Genomic DNA, 19,569 nt, shown 5'->3' with positions numbered 1-19,569 from the left:
CACTAGGTAGGAGAGAGAGAGATTAGAGTAATATTTAATTTTTAGTATCTACAGCCAAACTGAGTCTTGCTCACTGTATCACCATAACTAGGTTCCGGGTCACCGACAAACCTGGTCTTCTTGGGAGGAGTTAAGAACTGAAGAAAACTGGAATATTTAAGGGTATACTTGAAAAGAGTGAGGCATAATAGCTATAAAACATGGTCTAACCTGTAGTCTGTGCTTCAGCCTCACGACAGAATTGCAGCTGTAGCTGAAAAGTCCTTCGGTCCTTTTTCCCAAGAGTGAAAACCAAATCTTTATTTTTCGCTCCTGTACCTAGTTCACTCTCATTCTAATAGCCTGTTTTGAAGGTCCAGGTCACCGCATTTCACAGAGACATGAGATTTTTTGATAACCAGTGTTGTTTTATTCATGACTCTTCTTTCTTCCATTTATTCAATAAGTAAGAGGATGACCATTTCTTGATAAGCCAAATAAAATTTTAGCTTCCAGGAAACACTTTCCCCTCATCGTCTTGATTCTTCTACTTTAAAATCCTGTTCCAAGGATGGCTCTGTACCAACCAAATTCTTCAATAGGAACAATAATGATTGCTAATACTTACTATAGCCCAGGCTCTGTTCTAAGCTTATTACATATATTTATTCCTTAAAACAATCCTAAGACATGGGTTATCTGGGCTGGCCTCCATCTGCAAGCAAGGAGACTGAGGCACGGTCAAAGAACCCAAAGCTTCCCAGCTGGAAGGTAGTGGAACTGACGATCGATACTAGGCTGTCTGGTTCCACAGTTTGGGCGATAATCCTCTAGCATAGACTGGACATGGCCAAGGCCAGACCCAGTATGTGTGACGTTTATGAGTCTCTCTAACAAAATAAAATGTAGTATTTCAGTAGGGAATACAGGCTAAACCACAAATACATTTATTCCTCTAAGAACAGTATGCCATCTTTTAAATTTGTCAAATTTTATTATCAGCTGTCTCTGCAGCTTGCTTGCTCTTATGAAGCAGACTAAAAAATCCCAGAGCAGAGTGATTCACCAGCACCACCATTAAGCTGCAAATCTATCCTTTGTCACAGAGCAAAAATACATGTCAGATCAACTCAATAAAATAACTTTAAGGGTTCACAGAAGTACTCACATCTCCGTGTCGTGCATTCCCGTGCTTCATGGCCCCCTTTTCAATGGTCTAACTTCTAACCCGGTTTCTTTTTATAGTCTGAGAACAGGATTCGCCCAAGTGAGATCTCCCTTCAGAGCACTGTTAAAAATGCATTAAACAGAGAGATATCCCAGGTCCCTGTTCTAAAGTTTAAAAATATATGAGCATATCTATTATGTCTTAGTGAGTTTTTGTTTCCCCCTTTTTGATCATGTCTTCAATTTCTTCTGAGAGCTTTCCTTTGTAGTCATTTGGTTCTACTGCATTTAACTTCTTTTGATACTCCAGTGGCAAACCATTCTCTTTTGCACCCATGCAAATGACCTAGAAATAGTTAAAATAAACAAGAAGCCCTCCTTTAGTTAGGAACATAATTTAATTTAGTATACCACAGCTGTATTTGAAGTATCAAAGTGTGAAATATTAGCTTTTAGATAATTCTAGAATAAACAATTTATAGAACGAAACAGCGAGCGAGCCAGTCCTCTCACAACGAGCATGAAGGCGCAGGGAGCTTTCAGAGCCACACGATCCATTCTTACGGGATATCAACTGTACTCAATAATCTGATTTAAAGTCTTTTTCCATTAAGATAAAAACTTATACAGAATCTGCATGATCTTTTAAGAAACAAACACCACTTTTCAAAAAAAATTTTCTTTTAAGTTTCCAGGGAGCAGTTTTACTTCAATCCTGGAGTCTACCTCTGAGTTAGACATGAGGGAACACACAGCATCTGTGTTCAATGGTACTTCCCAGATCCATCCCAGGAGAATTCCTCTAGGTTCCGTATTAGAAAATTCCAGATTAGGCCCAGGAACTGGGTCACCCTCTCTGAGTGTCATGTCCTGATGGGCCCTGCCAACAAGTACCTAAGTTTGGGTTTCTGAAAAGGGATGTTGGGCTCTCTGTCCTGAATTCTTTTCCTGTGCTTGCAGGAGTGGCTTCCCTGATTTTTAAAAGCAGTGTGACTCTTTTTTTCTCTCTCCATCTAGAAATGGAAAACATTTCAGCAGTAGGAAATATATTTTCTTCCCTATAAAATGAATCTTGATGTTCACTGAAATACCGTTTTGTGAGGAAGAAAAACAATGACAAAAGCAAAGGCGTAGGATAAACCTATCAAAAAATACATTCCTGTTCATATTCATATTTTCTACTTTAAGAAAGAAAAAACATGTCTAGAATTATGACTCAAATACATTTCTAAAAGCTTTTTTTTAAATAAAGTTTTAGGAACATAGTTCTATCATTATGAATAAATCTGAACATTTTTGAATTTGCACTTCCAGTAAATAACTACCATTTTTGCACTAAAAAACATTTTCAGTAAAATGAATTGTTCATGTAGAATCACAAACACACAAAGCCTTTTGAAAACAAGATATTCCTTAGTTTGGCTCAGTAAAAGCTAATGAGGAATCACCACAAGTCTTTTGCAAGCAGTAAGTTTAAAAAGATACCTTTTTATACTGGGGTGATGGAGGAACGCTCTGATAATTTTTCATCTGATAACTTCGACAGGTTATTTCTTTTCCTTCTTGAGTAGAAACATTAACTTCTATTGGGACATATGTTCCACTTTTAACCCCTTCTTGCCTGAAACCAGAACAGTCAAATTTTAGTCATACTTGACTTAGCCAAATTAGTTTACGGGATTAAAATTTTTACTTGTGTATGGCTATACCTGCTCCCTGTGGATTCTGGGACAGAGGAGAACATACTGTAAACACTACCACATCCAAAGTAAGCTTAGCATTTCAGTTAGAAAGCTTAAGACATTACTTCATATACTTCTAACAGATCTCTACGTTTATGCTTTCTAAAAACATAAATCAGTGTACTTGATTCAAGATGTATAACCCTGAAACATTAATCTCCAGGCTACAAAAACTGGACTGTGTGTTCTGACAGCAAGAGAACAGCCAGCCAGAGAAAAGACTATACACCCGGAGAGGAAGGCTCATTCCCGTTTGCAAGTGACCTAAAGTATCAAGCGTGTCAGATGCTTGTCTGCTCTTCTCAAATCCTACATTTTTCTGCCAACTTTCTTTGTATTAAATGCTCTGCCACATAATCCTTGTGTTCTAGTTGTAAAAAGCATCAGAGCATTTCTAATGTGTTTTAAAGTTTTTACAACTCATTATTACTTTTTTAATGATTCAACTGCCACCTTAAAGAATTATTTTTTTTAAAAATTGGCTCTAATAAAAACTGAACTGCTTTTGAAATCAATAAAAGTATATAACAATTATAAAAACTCTTCATGCCTTTTCACAATATGAAACTACAAAGCTACTTTAAAAAAATGAAACATAATAAAAATAAGGACTTTCATCTATTATAGAAGAGATTACTACAAACACCTCTCCAAATCTCAGTCAGAAAGTGTGACCTTTCTAGGCTTTTCTTTTTGGGAAATGAACATTACACCTTTTAGGGTAACTTTAAAATACAAAGAATACGTCCTCAGTATATGGTTTTGAAAAACCAACACATATATGTACATCCTTGCACATGATCCCCTTTCTAAATCAGTGATTATTTAATATATAATTAGAAGCCACCTACGTATCCAGAGAACTTAAGTTGCTTTTGTTCATTTTCCATACGACTCCCCATACTTCATCACCAGGACTTTCAAAAACGGTGGCTATACCTCCGTGCCAAGTTTCACTTGTTTTGCCTTGGGAATTGCCAAAGTCAAGCTTAAAATCCTACAAAAGAAACCAAAGTGAAATCATCAATATCCACTTGAACCAAAACTGCCCTCCTCAAAATAAAAAAAAAGATTTACCTTGAACTGTATGCAATTAAAACATAAACCTTGAGTTCCTTCTAGGCATAAGAAGCTATGGAAAATACAAAGATAAACAAACAAGGACCCAACTCTCACAGACTGTATTTTTTCATAGTTTTCTTTAAAAATAAAATGTATGCTGAGATGGTACATGCATAAACAAGAGGTTTAAGGGGGAAAATAAACTCCATAATCCCAATGCCTTAACACAACTATTTTCATTTTTGAAAATGATCTTGCAGTCTACTTACATACACAAAGATTTTAACCTAGAAGCAATCATAGTGTACATAATTGTTGAAGCTGGGTGATGGCTACAAAAGGGTTATGACATTCTTTCTACTTGTCTGTATGTAAGAGCACCCTGCTAGCATATATCACTGTGTTTGCCCTAAGGGAGCTGGCATTTGTATACTTATGAACTTAACCTAATATTCATATTCATGAATTGTACTAATATATCTGTATCATAGGAGCAGCTAACGCTTACTGGAAAATTACTGGGTTCTATACACTGTACTATGAGCTTCTTCTTCTTCTTTTTTTTTTTTTTCTTTTTGAGGGGGGAAGTAATTCGATTTATTTATTTATTTATTATGGAGGCACTGGGGATTGAACCCAGGACCTTGTGCATGCTAACCATGTGCTCAACCACTGAGCTATACCCTCCCTCCTGTACTATGAGCTTTATATGGGCTTTCATTTTTTTAATCCTGTCAACAACTTTGTTATACCCATTTAACAGAAAGAAAAACTGTGGCTTAAAAAGATTAACCAACTTGCCTAAGGTCTCACAACTAATAAGTAATGGAGTCAAGGTTTCAACTTTACGATTCTTCCCTCACAGAGATGGGTAATCAAAGGGCTAAGCTAGGAAGATTAAAAATCCTTCTTGGCTCTTTGGTTTAGGAAGATTTCTTTCCATCTTTCCAGAGCTTAAGTTTCCTTAATGATAAAATAAAAAAGGTTGAACCAGATAATAAACCTAAAGTTTACATTTGATCTCTGTCACCTTTATTTTTTAAAAAACCTGTCAGCAATCTCACAAAAAAAGCTCAGTTCAAGTGGCCAGTACCTTCAACTGGTATGTTAGATGTTCTTGGACCAAGGATCCCTGGCAAGACACCAGGAGGTCTGATAAAAGTCACAACCCCACTGGGAACTAGGAATTTTCATTCCTTGTCTTGTTCTACTCCTCAGCTGCTTCTGACATAGTTAGCCTCCCTGTCTTGATCTGTCTCCTTTCTGGCTTTTACACTGTTCCTAGATCTCCTCTATTCATTTTGCCAACTCCTCATTTGCTACCTGATCTTTAAATGTTGCAGTTTCTAAGAGCTCAGTTTAGGTCCTTTTCTCTGTTCAGCAATTTGCTCAATACAATCTCATCCCCTCCAGTGGCTTCAAATACCATCCAGTATTCCAGTCATCTTTTAATCCAGCACAGATCACTCTTCTGAGCTTCAAAAGTGCTTAGAACATAGTGAGCACTTAATAAATGTTCACTAATATTTTTCTGCTCCCTTGGATATATAATTAGCATCTCAAACTCAGTTCAGCTGACCCTTGAACAACACGGGTTTGCACTGCATGGGTCCACTTATACATGAATTTTTAAAATAAATATAGTACCTGCAATTTCATTTTACAGATCATTAAATTAAAACTAAGTACATGGAAAAGCTTGTGTTCGATTAGAGATTGAAAAAGAGAATATGTGGAATCAAAAGAACTAGGACTTGAGCCTTGATTCTATCCAAACTATTCCAGCTTCCCACCCTTGGGTGAGTCTTTTATCAACTCTTTTGTTTTTGAAGCAGAGATGGCAGTTCTCGGATTTTCGGCTGGGCGAAAGGTCGGCACCACTGACCTTGACCACTGTTCAAGGGCCAACTATATGCCCAAACTGAGCCTGATTTTTTTTTTTCACTCCCAACCTAATTCTCCTCTTCTCTTTACAAACATCACCATCATCCACATTGATACCATGCATCCACTATCACTGCATCAAAAACCTTAGTCATCGCCATTATCTCCTCCTCCTTTCACAGTCACCAAGGCTTAACATTGTTCTCTCCTAAGTATCTCCCAAACTCACTTACCGCCCATGGCTACCACTCCAAGGTACCATCATCTTTAGTGTGGACTACTACAAAAACTTCCTAACTGAGCTCCCAACATCTTTCCAATCCATTTTCCACAGCAACCAGAATGAGCTTTCAAAGATGTAAATCTGGCATTTCATTTGCCTAAATTCGGCCGAGGTCTTCTCACTGCTTTCAAGATAAAAACCCACGTCTTCTTTGGCTTCTGTGGTCCTGTAACATGTGGCCCTTCCCGACCTCTCTGGTCCCCACGCTACATCCTCCTCACACACTAAATTCCAGCCACGCTAGCTAGAAGATCCAGGCTTTTTCTTTCCCGAGGTCTTTTGTACCTTCTATTCCTTCTACTTGTTTGCTCCTCCCCTCTCCCCAGTCATTTAGATCTCAGCTTAAAAATCACATTTTCAGGAATGGTTTTACTGAGCATCCTGGCTAGGTTGGGTCCCCAAGTCATATACTCCGATAGCATCCTATGTGTCTCCTTTAAAAAAGGGGGGAGCTTTTTTTTCAGAGCAGTTTTAGGTTCAGAGCAAAATTGAGAGGAAGGTGCAACGTGTTTCCTTTTAAGACCAACCATATTTGTGACTGAATAATCGTTTGTTTGATAGCTCTTCACTTCATCCCAACTATAAACATCTGAACTTCTTTCCCACATTTGGAGAATTCCTTACCTTATGAGTTTGGGGAGTAGAAAGTGCCAGAGCCCACCTCCCATTTTTGAAATTTCAAATGCCAGAAGTTGGTTCTCCCAGCTTTGCTTGAAGTCAGGGCATGGGTACATGGCCAAGACAGCCAGTCAGAACACCCACCTAGGGCTCCGAATTAGAAGCTAGTGACCCAGGACAGCAGAAACTCCACCCTGGTGGTGGCGGCCACATTTGGGTTTCAGGAACCGCAGGGAGTAGTGGCAGTGGCAGGCAGGGTCCAGAGCAGGCGACGCTGGATGCAGGGTCCATGCTTACCAAGTTCAGCGGTGGTGCAGCAGCAGCCTCCTGGGCTGGTTCTGTCTGATACCGGTTGTGCTACAGCTCCCTTTATGCCTGTCTGTTTTGTCAGCTTTGTGGTCCTACCTTCCTGGTCATTCTGTGAGCTCTTCAGCGGCCTTTCAACACATTCTTTTTCTGCTTAAATCAGCCGCTTCTGTTGCTTGCAACTAAGAACCCTGACAACAATAGCAGAGACCATGTTTGTCTGGTTCAATAATGTCAGAAGGCTTTGTATGTACTTTGTTTGCTTGTCTCTCCTATAGACTGGGAGGTCCTGAAAGTAGAGAACTTAACTGCGTTATCTTTGTGTCTGCAGGTTAAGTGCTGTAAGAATATGTGCTAAAGGAATAAATGGACTGTACTGAGCGCACTGATTTTTACCAAGGTGCGCGATGGTTCATTCAGCCTCTTGACTTAACTGAGCACAGCCCTTACTATAAATAAGACAGGGCTCCAGCTTTCAGGCTCTCTCAGATCTGGAACAAAAGGCAGGGAAACGGGTTTTTACAAAAACCAGGCGACAAGTCCTGGAGCAAAGTTAGGTACAGAACAGAAAGCATTCTGATTCCCTGTCTTGGGGCAGAAATGGCTTCTCAGAGGGACCAACCGAATGGATTCTGTGCTGATGTCCCCAAGTCAGAGGACACCAGAGAGGAGGTGGGATCTGGGCAGAACCAGCAGCTGGTGGGCATATCAGGAAGGGGAGCTCAGGGCAGCCTGGGAGGCACAGGTGCGGGAGGCACAGCACCGCTCAGCAGGTGTCCAGCATAGAACCAAGGGCCAGTGGGGCGGCCTGGGTCCTGCAGGGGACCTGATGTGCTCTGATCAGAAAGAGCTGCATTCCTGGCCCAGTGCTGCCGACGCGCGGTCCTGAGAAAGAGACTTCTCGAAATCCTGACCCCCTCGTCTGCAGAGGCGGCACAGGACGTCGCAGCGGCCGGGCAGGGAGCACTGACCTGCAGGCAGGCCACGCAGCAGAACGCGGCGGAGGGGTTTCGAAGGTGGATCCGCTCCGTCAGCAGGTTGCTGCCGTAGGCGAAGTAGAGAAAACTCTCCTCTTCCTGGTTCCGGAGGGCCTCGCCGCTCACGTTCGCCATGTCCCACCGGACGTCTGCACGGACCTAGGGTCGGTAGCAGAAGTGTGAGGAGAGGACGATGAGCACAGCGCGGTGGCCGATGACCAGTACAGGGACCGCGGCGCCGCCGCACCCGAGGTTAGGGGAAAGGCGGGAAGCTGGTACCAGGTGAGTCGGCTGGGAGCACTTTGCTGATAGGTTGCCAGGACTCAACGCTGTGAGTTGCCCCCCTCTGATTGGTCAGCTCACCCTCTTCTCTTTGCTCGCTGCTTGGACTCTGTAATACTCTGCCCTGAGTCGACCGGGGGCTGATTCCTCATTGAATACGCTTCTCAGTTATCCCGCCCTTGTCCTCAAGGTTCCCTCTGATTGGCGGGTGGGCGGGCACTACGCGGGGTGGGGGTCAGGTCCTGCAAGCTCTGTTTCAAGGTCTTGGCGCGCCGGTCCTAGATCGGCTTTCTCACCTTTGGGTGGAGCGTGTGTGGTTCCCTGGCTGTGTGTGCTCTTGAGGGAGTTTTCAGCAGATGTGAGGGGAAACCGCGGCTCTGGCCACGCCCCTGACACCAGACGGTACTCTCATCTGGCAGCTCTCCCGCTTCTTGCCCTCTGGGTTTGGAGGAGTCAGGACCGGTCTGTTCACCCCACACGCTGGTTCCCGCACCCTTAGCCCTGATCGTCTCCCTGAGACCTTTACTAAGCACCCTTGTCTTCCTGGAAAAGCTATTGTGAGTGTCAGGGGCTCCCTTCCCTGATGGAAGTAGTGTGTCCGGTCAAATCCCGACGCTGCTGTTTACTGGACACCTCGGGTACCTCTCAACTCCGTTTCCTCCTTTTAAAATAGAAATCATAACATAACTTGATCACAAGTTATATAACATAAAGTGTGATTCCCCTGCCTCATAGGATTGGAGTAAGTATTAAAAGTAATTTTGTTAAATGTTATTAGGTGCAAAAGCTCCAGAGTAAATATAAAGAAGGATAATAACAATGACATAAAAACTCTATGTTATTAACACGAAATGAAACCGTTAATATGAACCCAGGTCCTAGAAACAATGACTATACTTGGCACCCAGATTTTGATCTCTACCACTTCCTACTAAAAGGTACTAGAGCTCCTTGGAGAAATGGCTGATGCCAGGTCAAGCGCTGGGAAATAATAGGAGCATTTGGAACATCTTGTGACAGAAAGTCAGGAGGTATTAAAAAACAAGGTCGTTTGAAAAGGACGCAGAAGCCGGCTTGAAGGAATGCCTACTGGCCAAAGTTAGAACAATTTGAGCATCAAAAATAATAACCGCAACTGCTTTAAAATGTCAAGCATATAAAATTCATTTCCCCAGAAGAGTAAACCAAATGTAAAATACAACAATTTTTTAAAACTTCCTTTGCCATACTGCTGGTAGTGACTATTACATGAACTCTTTACTCCAAAAAGTGGTGATTTAAGAAAATAAACATTTTTCCTGCTTTTCTAGTTGCAGCTGTATTTCAGGGTAACCAAATGGCCCCAGCTGATGAGGAAACTTCTCTTTACAAAAGTATGCCAGCTAAATAATGTAAAAATGAATGACAGAATTAGAAATTCACCATTTTGCATTCCCTAAAAATAATTGATTCATGCCAGGGTCATCAATGAAACCAATTGGTAAAAGTGAGATAGAGAACAGGATATTCACATAAAGACAAATTGTCCCCCAGGGATTACTTGCCAGTAATCAGGGGAAAACCACAATGAAGAAATCTGGTCCCCTCCCACCTTAACCTAGATTGATCTTATCATCTCTAAAATTGGACCAATCTGCCATTATGTGTCCCCTGATGTGGTACAATAAGAAGCACCAGCATCATTTGTGAAGTATTGTTTCCAAAAATCTTTAACCTCAGTATAATCAAGCAAAAACTACAAAGATAGAAGGAAATAATTAGAAAACTCCAGAACAAATGCTGAGATATCGTGCAGAACAAATGGTTGTCTCTTAAATTAACTCAGTGTCATAAAAAAGAGAAAAAAAAAAAAAAGAATAAAGCAGTACTGAGGGAGGGCTGTTTTAATTAAAAGAAACCTAAGAAACAAAATAACCAAATGCAATGGTTTGTCTTTGATCCTGGTTTAATAAACCAGATATAAAAGATATTTGGGGGACAAGTGAAGAAATCTGAATACAGACTAGAACATGAGATGATATTAGACAATTTTGTATAGATCTGATAATGGCATCGTGCTTATGTAGAAAAATGTCTCTTTTTAGACACACATATTAGTGGATTTAGGGCTAAAACATTTGATATCTACATTTGTAAAGAATTCAGAAGAATTAAAATATGAAAAGTGTTCAACATTAAACTGAGTGTGTATATGGATACTTATTCTATTTTTCTATATATTTGAACACTTTCATGTTAAAAAGTAAAAAGAATAAAAAGAAAAATGGTGATATTTGTAAAGCACTTGACATATAGGAGCACTCAATAAGCAGTAACTTTATTGTTATATAATCTGCAGATAGGAAGGTTCAGACCCTCTCCTGCTCCCCAAACATCAAGGCAGAACTTGACATACATATTTGGTCATTTCAGTGAGCAAGTTGCTTTTCTTGGCAAGATAGCAGTCTAATGCAGCATGAATTCCCAAGATCTCTGCTTCGGAGCACTACTTTTTAAAATGTCCTTCTGTGGTTTAAACTGCTTTTAGACATTTAAAATGAATTTATTATTTAATGATTTTTTAAGGTATTTGACTTCTTTTCTTATACTTCTCACTGATTGCTTAATTTTATGGTGACTGATTTTTCTCAATACCGTTTTGTGAAAATTTTCGGAAGTGAAGCATTGATGTTTCCTTAAACACTGAAAATTTTTTCTACCCCCATGAAGCAGTTTATTTAGCTTCCCCATGTAGACTGCAATGTACTGACCCCTGTTGGCCAACAAGAGGCAGCAGACAGCAAGAGTTTTTGTTGTTATCACATTTAACCAAAGCCTGGTTAACATTAGTTAACATTCACTGAGTGCTTATTAAATGCCAGGCACTAGTCTAAATTCGTACATATATGAGCTCATTCAACCCTGAAAATGGCTCTGTGCAGAAACTACTAATATTCTCCTTACTTGACAGTTGAGGAAACTGAGATGCAGTAGGTTAACTAACTTGCCCCAGGTTGTAGTTAGCGATGACTGAAGCAGAGATTAAGCAGTCTGAGTCTAGAGTCATTGCTGGGTGTTGCTTCCTAAATTTCTCAAATTGTAAAGCCCTCATGGTCTTGATATATAACTGGTTATTAATAACTCACTTTCAAGTACAATCTCTATCTTATTTATAAGGATATTATGAAATAATAATACTAGCATTTGGTCAGTTGATAATAAGGATAATGAATTGGTCAGATTTCTTCCAAATGCCGTCTTTTAATCCAGTAGACTTAAAGTCTTTTGTTGTATCATTAAAATTTTTGAGCACACACACTACATATATAATAATATATATCAAAAATATATGATGTAATATCCACAAAATTGGAATTTTAGAAATGAGTATTTTAACTGTCATGTCAATGCAAAACAGAAGTGTAGAGCAAAATTAATTATAAATAATAGTGGATAAAAATCCATATTTCTTTTTTTTTAATCTCTTTTTTTAATTGAAGTATAGTCAGTCACAATGTGGCAATTTCTGGTGTACAGCACAATGTCCCAGTCATGCATATATACATATATTAATTTACATATTCTTTTTCATTAAAGGTAATTACAAGATGTTGAATATAGTTGCCTGTGCTATACAGAAGAAATTTGTTTTTTATCTATTTTTTTATATAGTGGTTAACATTTGCAAATCTCAAACTTCCAAATTTATCCCCTTCACTCCCTCTCCCCAGGTAACCATAAGATTGTTTACTGTCTGCAAGTTTGTTTCTATTTTGTAGATGAGTTCATTAGTGTCTTTTTTTTTAATTCCACATATGAGTGATATCATATGGTATAAAAATCCTATTTCAAATAGTCATGCAAATTTCCATTTTCTAGCTAACTTGGTAAAATCGTATTAGATCATCATTTTTATGTCATTATGGAGGTGAGAAAAGCTTGTTCCAAAGTTAGAAATATCAGCTCTGTCCCTTTCCTTTTTCTTTTCTTGCGCTTGCAAGCTTCAGTCTAGTTCTTTGCAGAAATCTTTGTGAGAATTAGTTAGTTCTCTGGAAATCCACTTAACCAAGCAAATTAAGTAAATCACAAGACACAGAAAGTGAATGAACGAGGGCCAGTGCCACCTTCAGTCCCCCTGGGGAAGGCACTCCCACCCCTCCCCAGGATACCTCACATCTCTTATGAGACAGATGATGACTGTCTGACTGACTGTGGGTTCTAAGTACTACAGTAAAATAAAATTCTTAATAAAAAAAAAAAAAGGAACCTGCTAATTCTAGTTTTCTTCTGTGAGAATTTAAACTTGAGTCTGAAAGGATTAGGTTACTCTGTGGATGCCTAGACTGTAGCTTGTAACATTCTGAGCTGGTCTCAGCCACGTTGACACAGACAGAATGAGAAGAGGAAGGTGACTGAGTGACAGAGAGTAGACCACAGCCTAAGGGGAGACAGGAGATTAGAGAAATCTGAGTCTGGAGCTGTTACCAAGATCCAGTTACCAAGGTCTGGTTTTCACTAGATAATCTCATACCTCTTTTACTCCAAACCACTCTGCTTATGAAGTAAAAGATTCTTATTAAGTATAAATACATCATGTGGGAAGCAGCATGTTTAATCCCAGAATAATATTTTAGAGTGTGTCTTGAAGACTTCTAGCTCCCAAAATATTTTGCCCTGCCTGTATTATTTTAATTAAATATGTTAGTGACCTAAGGAAGAGAGAAATCATTATCAATTATAGGTGGTCCCAGGTTACACCGGCAGTATGAAATAAACACCAACCTCCAACAACTACAAGGATGTGGTGTAAGCAGTTATTGAAAATTCTGTCACTGCCTAAAACGTAAAATGAGTTACCTCTGACTGATCTCTGCTCTCTTTCCAATCCTGCATCCAATTAATAGGTATGATCTGTGGCTACTCCCTTGTTCTCACCCTCCGCTGCATTCCCACACTCCCCTCCCTCTGCCTAGTGTCTTGATCGCACACCTGGTTGACTGCAACAGCCTCCTGGCTGGTTTCCCTGACTCTGTTTTTCTCTGGAGATGGGGTAAGGGTGTGAAACACATGAAGACAGGACAGAAGTGGGTCTGGGGATTGGTAAGTAGTTCAATTGCAATAGAGCAATGGATTTATATCAGGAAATGGGAGATAAGTCTGGACATTTAGCATAGTTTATGGGAGGGCCCTGAATTTTGCACTCAAAAGTTCAGACTCTTTGGTGGTCAAAGGGGAGACATTTTTTACTTTTGAGCAGAGAGGGGCTCTCCCGTACCTTTGGAAACTTGTGTTCTTGTGGCTGTGTCTAGGCTGACCTGGGAGGGAGGAAGGGAGGGAGGAGGCTGGATACAAGTTCACTGCAACAGGCAAGGGCGTGAAAGCCTGAACTGCAGCAGTAGTTACGGGGCCGGGGGTGGGGGGTGGGGGGTGGCAATGAAGGGATGCCAAGGAGCGGAGTCATAGTCTTTCAGTTTGTTTTTATTGTGTCACTCCTTTGCGCAGAAACCTTTAGAGGCTGCCTGCTGTTTATCACTTTTTCAAGTTCAAGCTCTTGTGCAAGCCTCTGTTATTTGACCCCATTCTGTCTGTCTGGTCTGATTTCTCAGTTGATAGTAAGCCCACTGTGGGCAGGGACCACACCTTTTATTTCTGTACGCCTGCAGTGCTGACCCCAGCGGAGGTCAATAACAATCCTTGCTGAGCGATTCAACCAGAGGCAGAAGCTCCCTACCCTTTGCACAGGCTCCCAGATCTTTTTCCCTCTATTATTTTTTTCCAGGTTCCCTTGACTTACTGAGAGGCACTTCAGCGCTAATGGAAGATTTTAAAATCTATACTAATGCTTTAACATACGGAATCCTGTGTAAATTTTATTAGCCGTGGTGGTATTTATATTGCCTCTCAGCTTATGGTCTGACACATGACAGGGAAGCATGCCAGAATATGTTAAATCCAAAATGCTTTGGGGGAAAAATAGTAAAATTTCATGAGGCAATAATTTCTCAGTAATTTGACAGGTAATCTGTATTCTGGTTTTGAGATTAACCCTGAAAAGCAGTTTCAATAAAGTTTATCATTTAGTGTGTGGGTAAATGGTCTCCTTTGATATCTCTATGTTTGTATCTACAACTATACACTTTGGAAAGGCCCACATCAAACTGTTAATGGTGCTTACCTGTGGGAAGGGAAATGGAAGTGGGAAGGGAAATGGAAGTGGAATGGGAACAAGTTGAACAAAAAACTACTATCTTTTCATTCTGTATTCTTTTTTTTTTTTTTTTGCCTATTTGAACATGTATTCTTGTATAATTTTTATTATTTAAAAATACATTTATTATTAAATTCATCTCTTATGGAATTTTAAGTCAATATCCAGAGATCTAATGTCACAAGGATAAAAAGAGGGCAATGACTAAATAAATTGCCTAAAGAGAAAACTGAATCAGCAAATATATTTCCAAGTAGGTCTATCTCTCAACACATCAATCAGATAATTAGGCCAGATCAAGTCAGCCTTGCTCTGTGGGAGGATATGATCTCATCCCGTGAGGCCCAAAGCTGCAGGATCTCGCGGTGCCTATCTGGATGCTCCCTCTTTGCCCTTTGAGATGTCCATAGATACAAGAACCAGAATATTTCCCTAATCTGGTTTTGAAGAAGGCCACGCATATGTTCTAGGACAATGACATGCTAGACCCTACTGCCAACCTTAAATCACTTCCAGAAGGTCCTGGAAATATAACAATTCAGCTATCTCCATGCCATTTCCCGTAGGAACATTAGATCCAGAGGTACCATTCTCAAGACTGACTACTGTTAAGGTTAAAGTCTGACAAATTGCATCGTAATATATTCGTTTTCTCAGCTTACATGTCCTTGTTATTTGTAACACTTTAAATTCAGCTGAAATTAAAATGTAAAAAGCAAATTTGCTTTACGTTTTTTACTGTTAGTAAGAGGAGTAATATAAGTAATAACACTTTAGAATGTAATTTATTTAAATGAAAATCCCAATGTTTCCCTTGATGATAGACCTCATTCTTTTCTTCCTAGAAAGAAATTTAAACACAGTAAATTCTTAATATCATGTATAGTAATTAGATGAGATCCAAGCTCTTCTTAAGTCGCCATAAGAAGCCTGGCTTTGGAAGGAGGCCTGGTTTAAGCATTTGGAAACATTTTCGGAAAGTGAGAACTATGCTTGAGTTCTCTGCTCAATTAATGTTCCCAGGATTCATGTTTTCGTCTATTCAACAATATTTAACTGATAATTAACTCTTCTCAGAAACTTACACTCAAATGAAGCTGGTTTACTTGACTAGAATACAACTCTAGGTATTTAAAAATCTTTCCAGAAGAGCTGATCTAGTGCTGGTGTCAACCTTTTTTCTTCTTCATTATTTTCTGCTTTCACATGGGTACAACACATCCCAATAATAGAGCTACCAAAAGGCATCTCTACTTATTGTCTTTGTTAAACGCTTATTGGCTGAGAAGACAACAGACACTCTATACAGCTGAGTAACAGAAACTCAAATGGCTCACTGACCATGAACAGTATTCATGGGAGAAATAGGTATGTTTTGTGTATAGAGAAGAAACTTGCTTCAGTAAGTCATTCTCTAAGCTTCCTGTGGGTAGTGCATTTTATATGCATCTTTTCCCAGTGCGTTAAAAACTATGTGTCAAGCTAGCTAAATCATAGGAACCATTTGATTTGCCCTACGATGCCACAAAATTGTAGTGGCAAAATTTTATTTCCATGACCCAACAATTCCACTCCTGGAATATATACCCAAATATACTCAAATACTTCTACATGAATGTTCCCAGCAGTACTATTCACAATAGCCAAAAGGTGGAAACAACACAAAGTCCATCAGGGGATAAACACACGGTGGTGCACCCATACAACAGGACCTCTTTCAGACATAAAAGGGAATGATGTTGGTGCTACATCCACATGCTACAGTGTGGATAAACGTAAGAAAAACATTATGGTATTTGAAAGAAGCCAGACACAGAGGGTCACATATTGTATGATTCCACTTATATGAGATAGCCAGAATAGGTAAACCCATAGAAACAGAAAGCTGATTGGTGGTTACTGGGGCTGGGGGGAGCAGGGAATGGGGACTTACTACTTAATGGGTAGGTTTTATTTTCAAACTGTCTTGGAACTAGCAAGAGGTGGTGGTTGCACAACATTGTGAACGTATCTCATGTCACTGAAATTTTCATTTTGAAATGGTTAGTTTTATGTTATGTGAATTTCACTTCAATAAGAAAAATTGCAAAAAAAAAAAAAAAACCCACAAACTTTTATTTCCTGGAGTTTCCAAGAGTTTCTGATTAGTGGTTGTGAAAAGTAACAGGAGAACGTTGGTAGATAGCTTGGACATCAAATTCCTTTGATCTGAAGTGGGGGTGAGGAGTTTATGGATTTGATATGTCTCCCTAACAGGACACTCCTATTGCCATGTACACTGCATTCAAGGAATGTGAGACCCTTACCATTTTGAAAGGGATGGTGCCAGAACCCTGCCCCTTGTAGGTGCTCAGTGGATGTTGTGAGAAGCGAAAGTCAGCCATCACTAAGATGCTGCTCCTTCCCTGGAATGTCTTTTTTACTTTTTTACTGTGTCCAGTGCTTCATTAATGATGAGGAATGTTCAGAATCATAAATATACGTGAAAAGCAGTATTTCCCCAAGTATGCTCTGTGGGACATGGACCCCACCAGACGGTCCCCCATTCAAAAACAGCTTCTGTGGTCAAATGAGCTGGAAACAATTATATTCTCTATTTCCTCTTGGAGATCCACGATGGCCTCTACTACACGAAGAAATCTGAGAATGCTTGTAGTACAGAAACCTCACGAGCTCTGTTTACTTATGACTGCCCCAAACCATTATGGTCACAGAATCCCTTTAATGTGGAAAGCATATTACTGAGAGTGAGGGGTAGGCTGCTCTGTGTTAACAGTCTGGCCTTGGTTTAAGATGATTGTTCAGTTCTTGAAGAATCATATTCAATAAAATCCGAAATTATCCAGAAAATTGAAGACAAGCAGTGGTGGGTTAGCCAGAAAGGGAAGATTCTAAATCTTTGTACTGCTCTGGTTACCACTGCCTGGCTTTGTGGATAATAACATTTTCTCATGGGATTGACTTACCAAAATGTTGCATGGCTTTGCTGATTAAATACCTGATAATCAAGAGTTATGTATGAAAATACTCACTAACCTCTATTAAATGCAGTAATGGTTGCAAGCTGGTGAAAATAAGAATTTGATTGCAAGGCTGAGGACCAACGTGATGGAATCCAAAATTCTCAATTAAACTAGAAAAAGATTGGGCTCCTTGGCTCTATTTCCTATCCTCTTTACTGTGTTCCTTCTTCATTCCTTTAAGATTGTCAAAGCAGTGTACAGGCTTAATAGAACAGGCTGGACAACTTATGGAAACATACCTAATTAGCAATGGTAACAGTGGCAGGTGTTATTAAGCCAGTAGCTTCTTGAAACAAAATGCTTGAGCTTAGTCATTAAAACATTTTACTAAGTGTCAGTGTTGATTCACATTTTCTGATGCAAATGAGTTCTTTCTAAAGTCCAATTTGGAGGAAACTGTTGGCTTACTGAGTTCTACTCCTTGGTGTAGTATGATTTTCCATGCTGTCAAGTAATTAAATTTTTTCTCAATATGTGTATAATCACTAATGAATTGATGATGACAAATTAGATTATTATATCTGTTGGTTCCAAGTCCTTCTGCCAGTCTGATTATTGTGCACAGTATCTGATGGGTTCCTGAACGGCTCCAAAGAGGACAAATAACAGTAAGCACTAGTCTGGCATTGAACAAGGGGTGCTTTCTGAGTTTTCAGCCAGAGGAAGGTTTAGAGGTAATAGGGAGCCCATTTTTAGGAAGACTATCTTCCATCTGGCTGAGACATTATAAGAAATTAAAATACCTCTGAGGAAAAAACTCAAAACACATCTTTTTTTTTTTCTTGAATTAATTTCATCCACTCTGTTAAAAATAATCCCTTTTATACAATTGTTCTGCATCTAACTTTGCCAACCTATCACTGCCTAGGGAACAAAAGCAAAAATAAACCCAGAAGACTGAAACCCAGCAAAACATTGGTTATTATTAATACTAGCAAATTAGGATTAGACTGGAATCCTGCTAAAAACAAGACCTGTGAGTTCTGGGCTGCCTATAAATACTTTTCCTACTTTCCTTTCCTGGAAAACTCTTACTTGTTCAAGATCAAAACAAATGTTACTTCCTCTATCAAACCATTCCTAATGTCCAGGTGGATACAGTGCTCTATATTTATAATACTTGATTTGTTTTTTTTACTGTTGCCCTAAAACCATTTTAATTATTTGTTAACACACTTCCTCCCCCTACTAGACTATGATGCCCATGGAGGGCAGGATTTCAACAGAAATTTATTGAGTGTCTACTATGTGCCAACAAGCCATTCTGCTACTCCTTAAGACCACAGAATTCATTTTCTTTTTCCTCATCGCTTAGTACATGCCTGTCCCATTACTGAGTAGGCACTCAATAATGAGTTGCTAAATAAAACAGAATAACTGAGTGAAAGGATGAATGAATGAATTGATTCTATTGTGTAATATAGAAAAATACCAATTTTGCAGTGTAGTTTCAGTTTCCCAATTTGAAAACAGAATCAATAGAGAGAGGCATTAAGCTCCTAAGGACAGCAGGATCTGTCATTTTACAAGGGGATGCAGTGATTCAATTCCTGGTAGGTCTTTGGGTCTAAAGAGACCAGGGCTATAACTTTGGGAGGGGGCAGTCCTAGCCTGTCTCTTCTATGTGCTGGAGCTCCGTCCTGTTCTGAGATAAAGATGGATAGCTAGCTAAATAAGAACTCCCAGGGCTCCCTTGCTAATAACCAGGGAGGAGGGGATAATGGGGAAATGGACCAAGGAGGAAAGAATAATGCAAATGAGATATTCAAAGACTGTAGGTTTTCCCCTTATGCTTGCTTCCCCTATGCTTGCTGCAGAGTCCACAAGGCTTGTTGATATTTCTCTTGTAATATTTCCCTCTGAGTCTATCCCTCTTCCTAAATAAAGTGCTAGGCTCTATATGGCTGTTGCAAATCATTTTTGCTGGCAAGGAGTACTTTTCCAAGGTGAGCCTGAGCCAACCTCAGCCCTGAACTCATCAGCAGCAGTCTAGCAGTCTGCCCACACAGGCAGTCCCTGGGGCTGGCCCAGACAGGCCGCAATGTCTCTGAATTTCACA

General features: G+C 39.7%; 1 protein-coding gene across 1 annotated transcript; it reads right to left on the bottom strand.

Moving 5' to 3' along the window:
• Positions 1-386: 386 nt before the first annotated feature.
• GGCT (gamma-glutamylcyclotransferase) lies at positions 387-8,409 on the bottom strand. Its single transcript, XM_010988041.3, has 5 exons — positions 8,298-8,409; positions 8,013-8,177; positions 3,740-3,885; positions 2,632-2,767; positions 387-1,492 (listed from the first exon to the last, which is right to left on the bottom strand). The coding sequence occupies exons 2-5, from the start codon at positions 8,151-8,153 to the stop codon at positions 1,349-1,351; spliced, it is 567 nt and encodes a 188-aa protein (XP_010986343.1). The 5' UTR covers positions 8,154-8,177; positions 8,298-8,409; the 3' UTR covers positions 387-1,348.
• Positions 8,410-19,569: the final 11,160 nt, after the last annotated feature.

Source organism: Camelus dromedarius, chromosome 7 (genome assembly GCF_036321535.1).
Source record: "Camelus dromedarius isolate mCamDro1 chromosome 7, mCamDro1.pat, whole genome shotgun sequence".
Taxonomy (NCBI): Eukaryota; Metazoa; Chordata; class Mammalia; order Artiodactyla; family Camelidae; genus Camelus; species Camelus dromedarius.
Note: the sequence above shows the minus strand (reverse complement) of the source record. Positions and strands in the feature narration are given on the sequence as shown.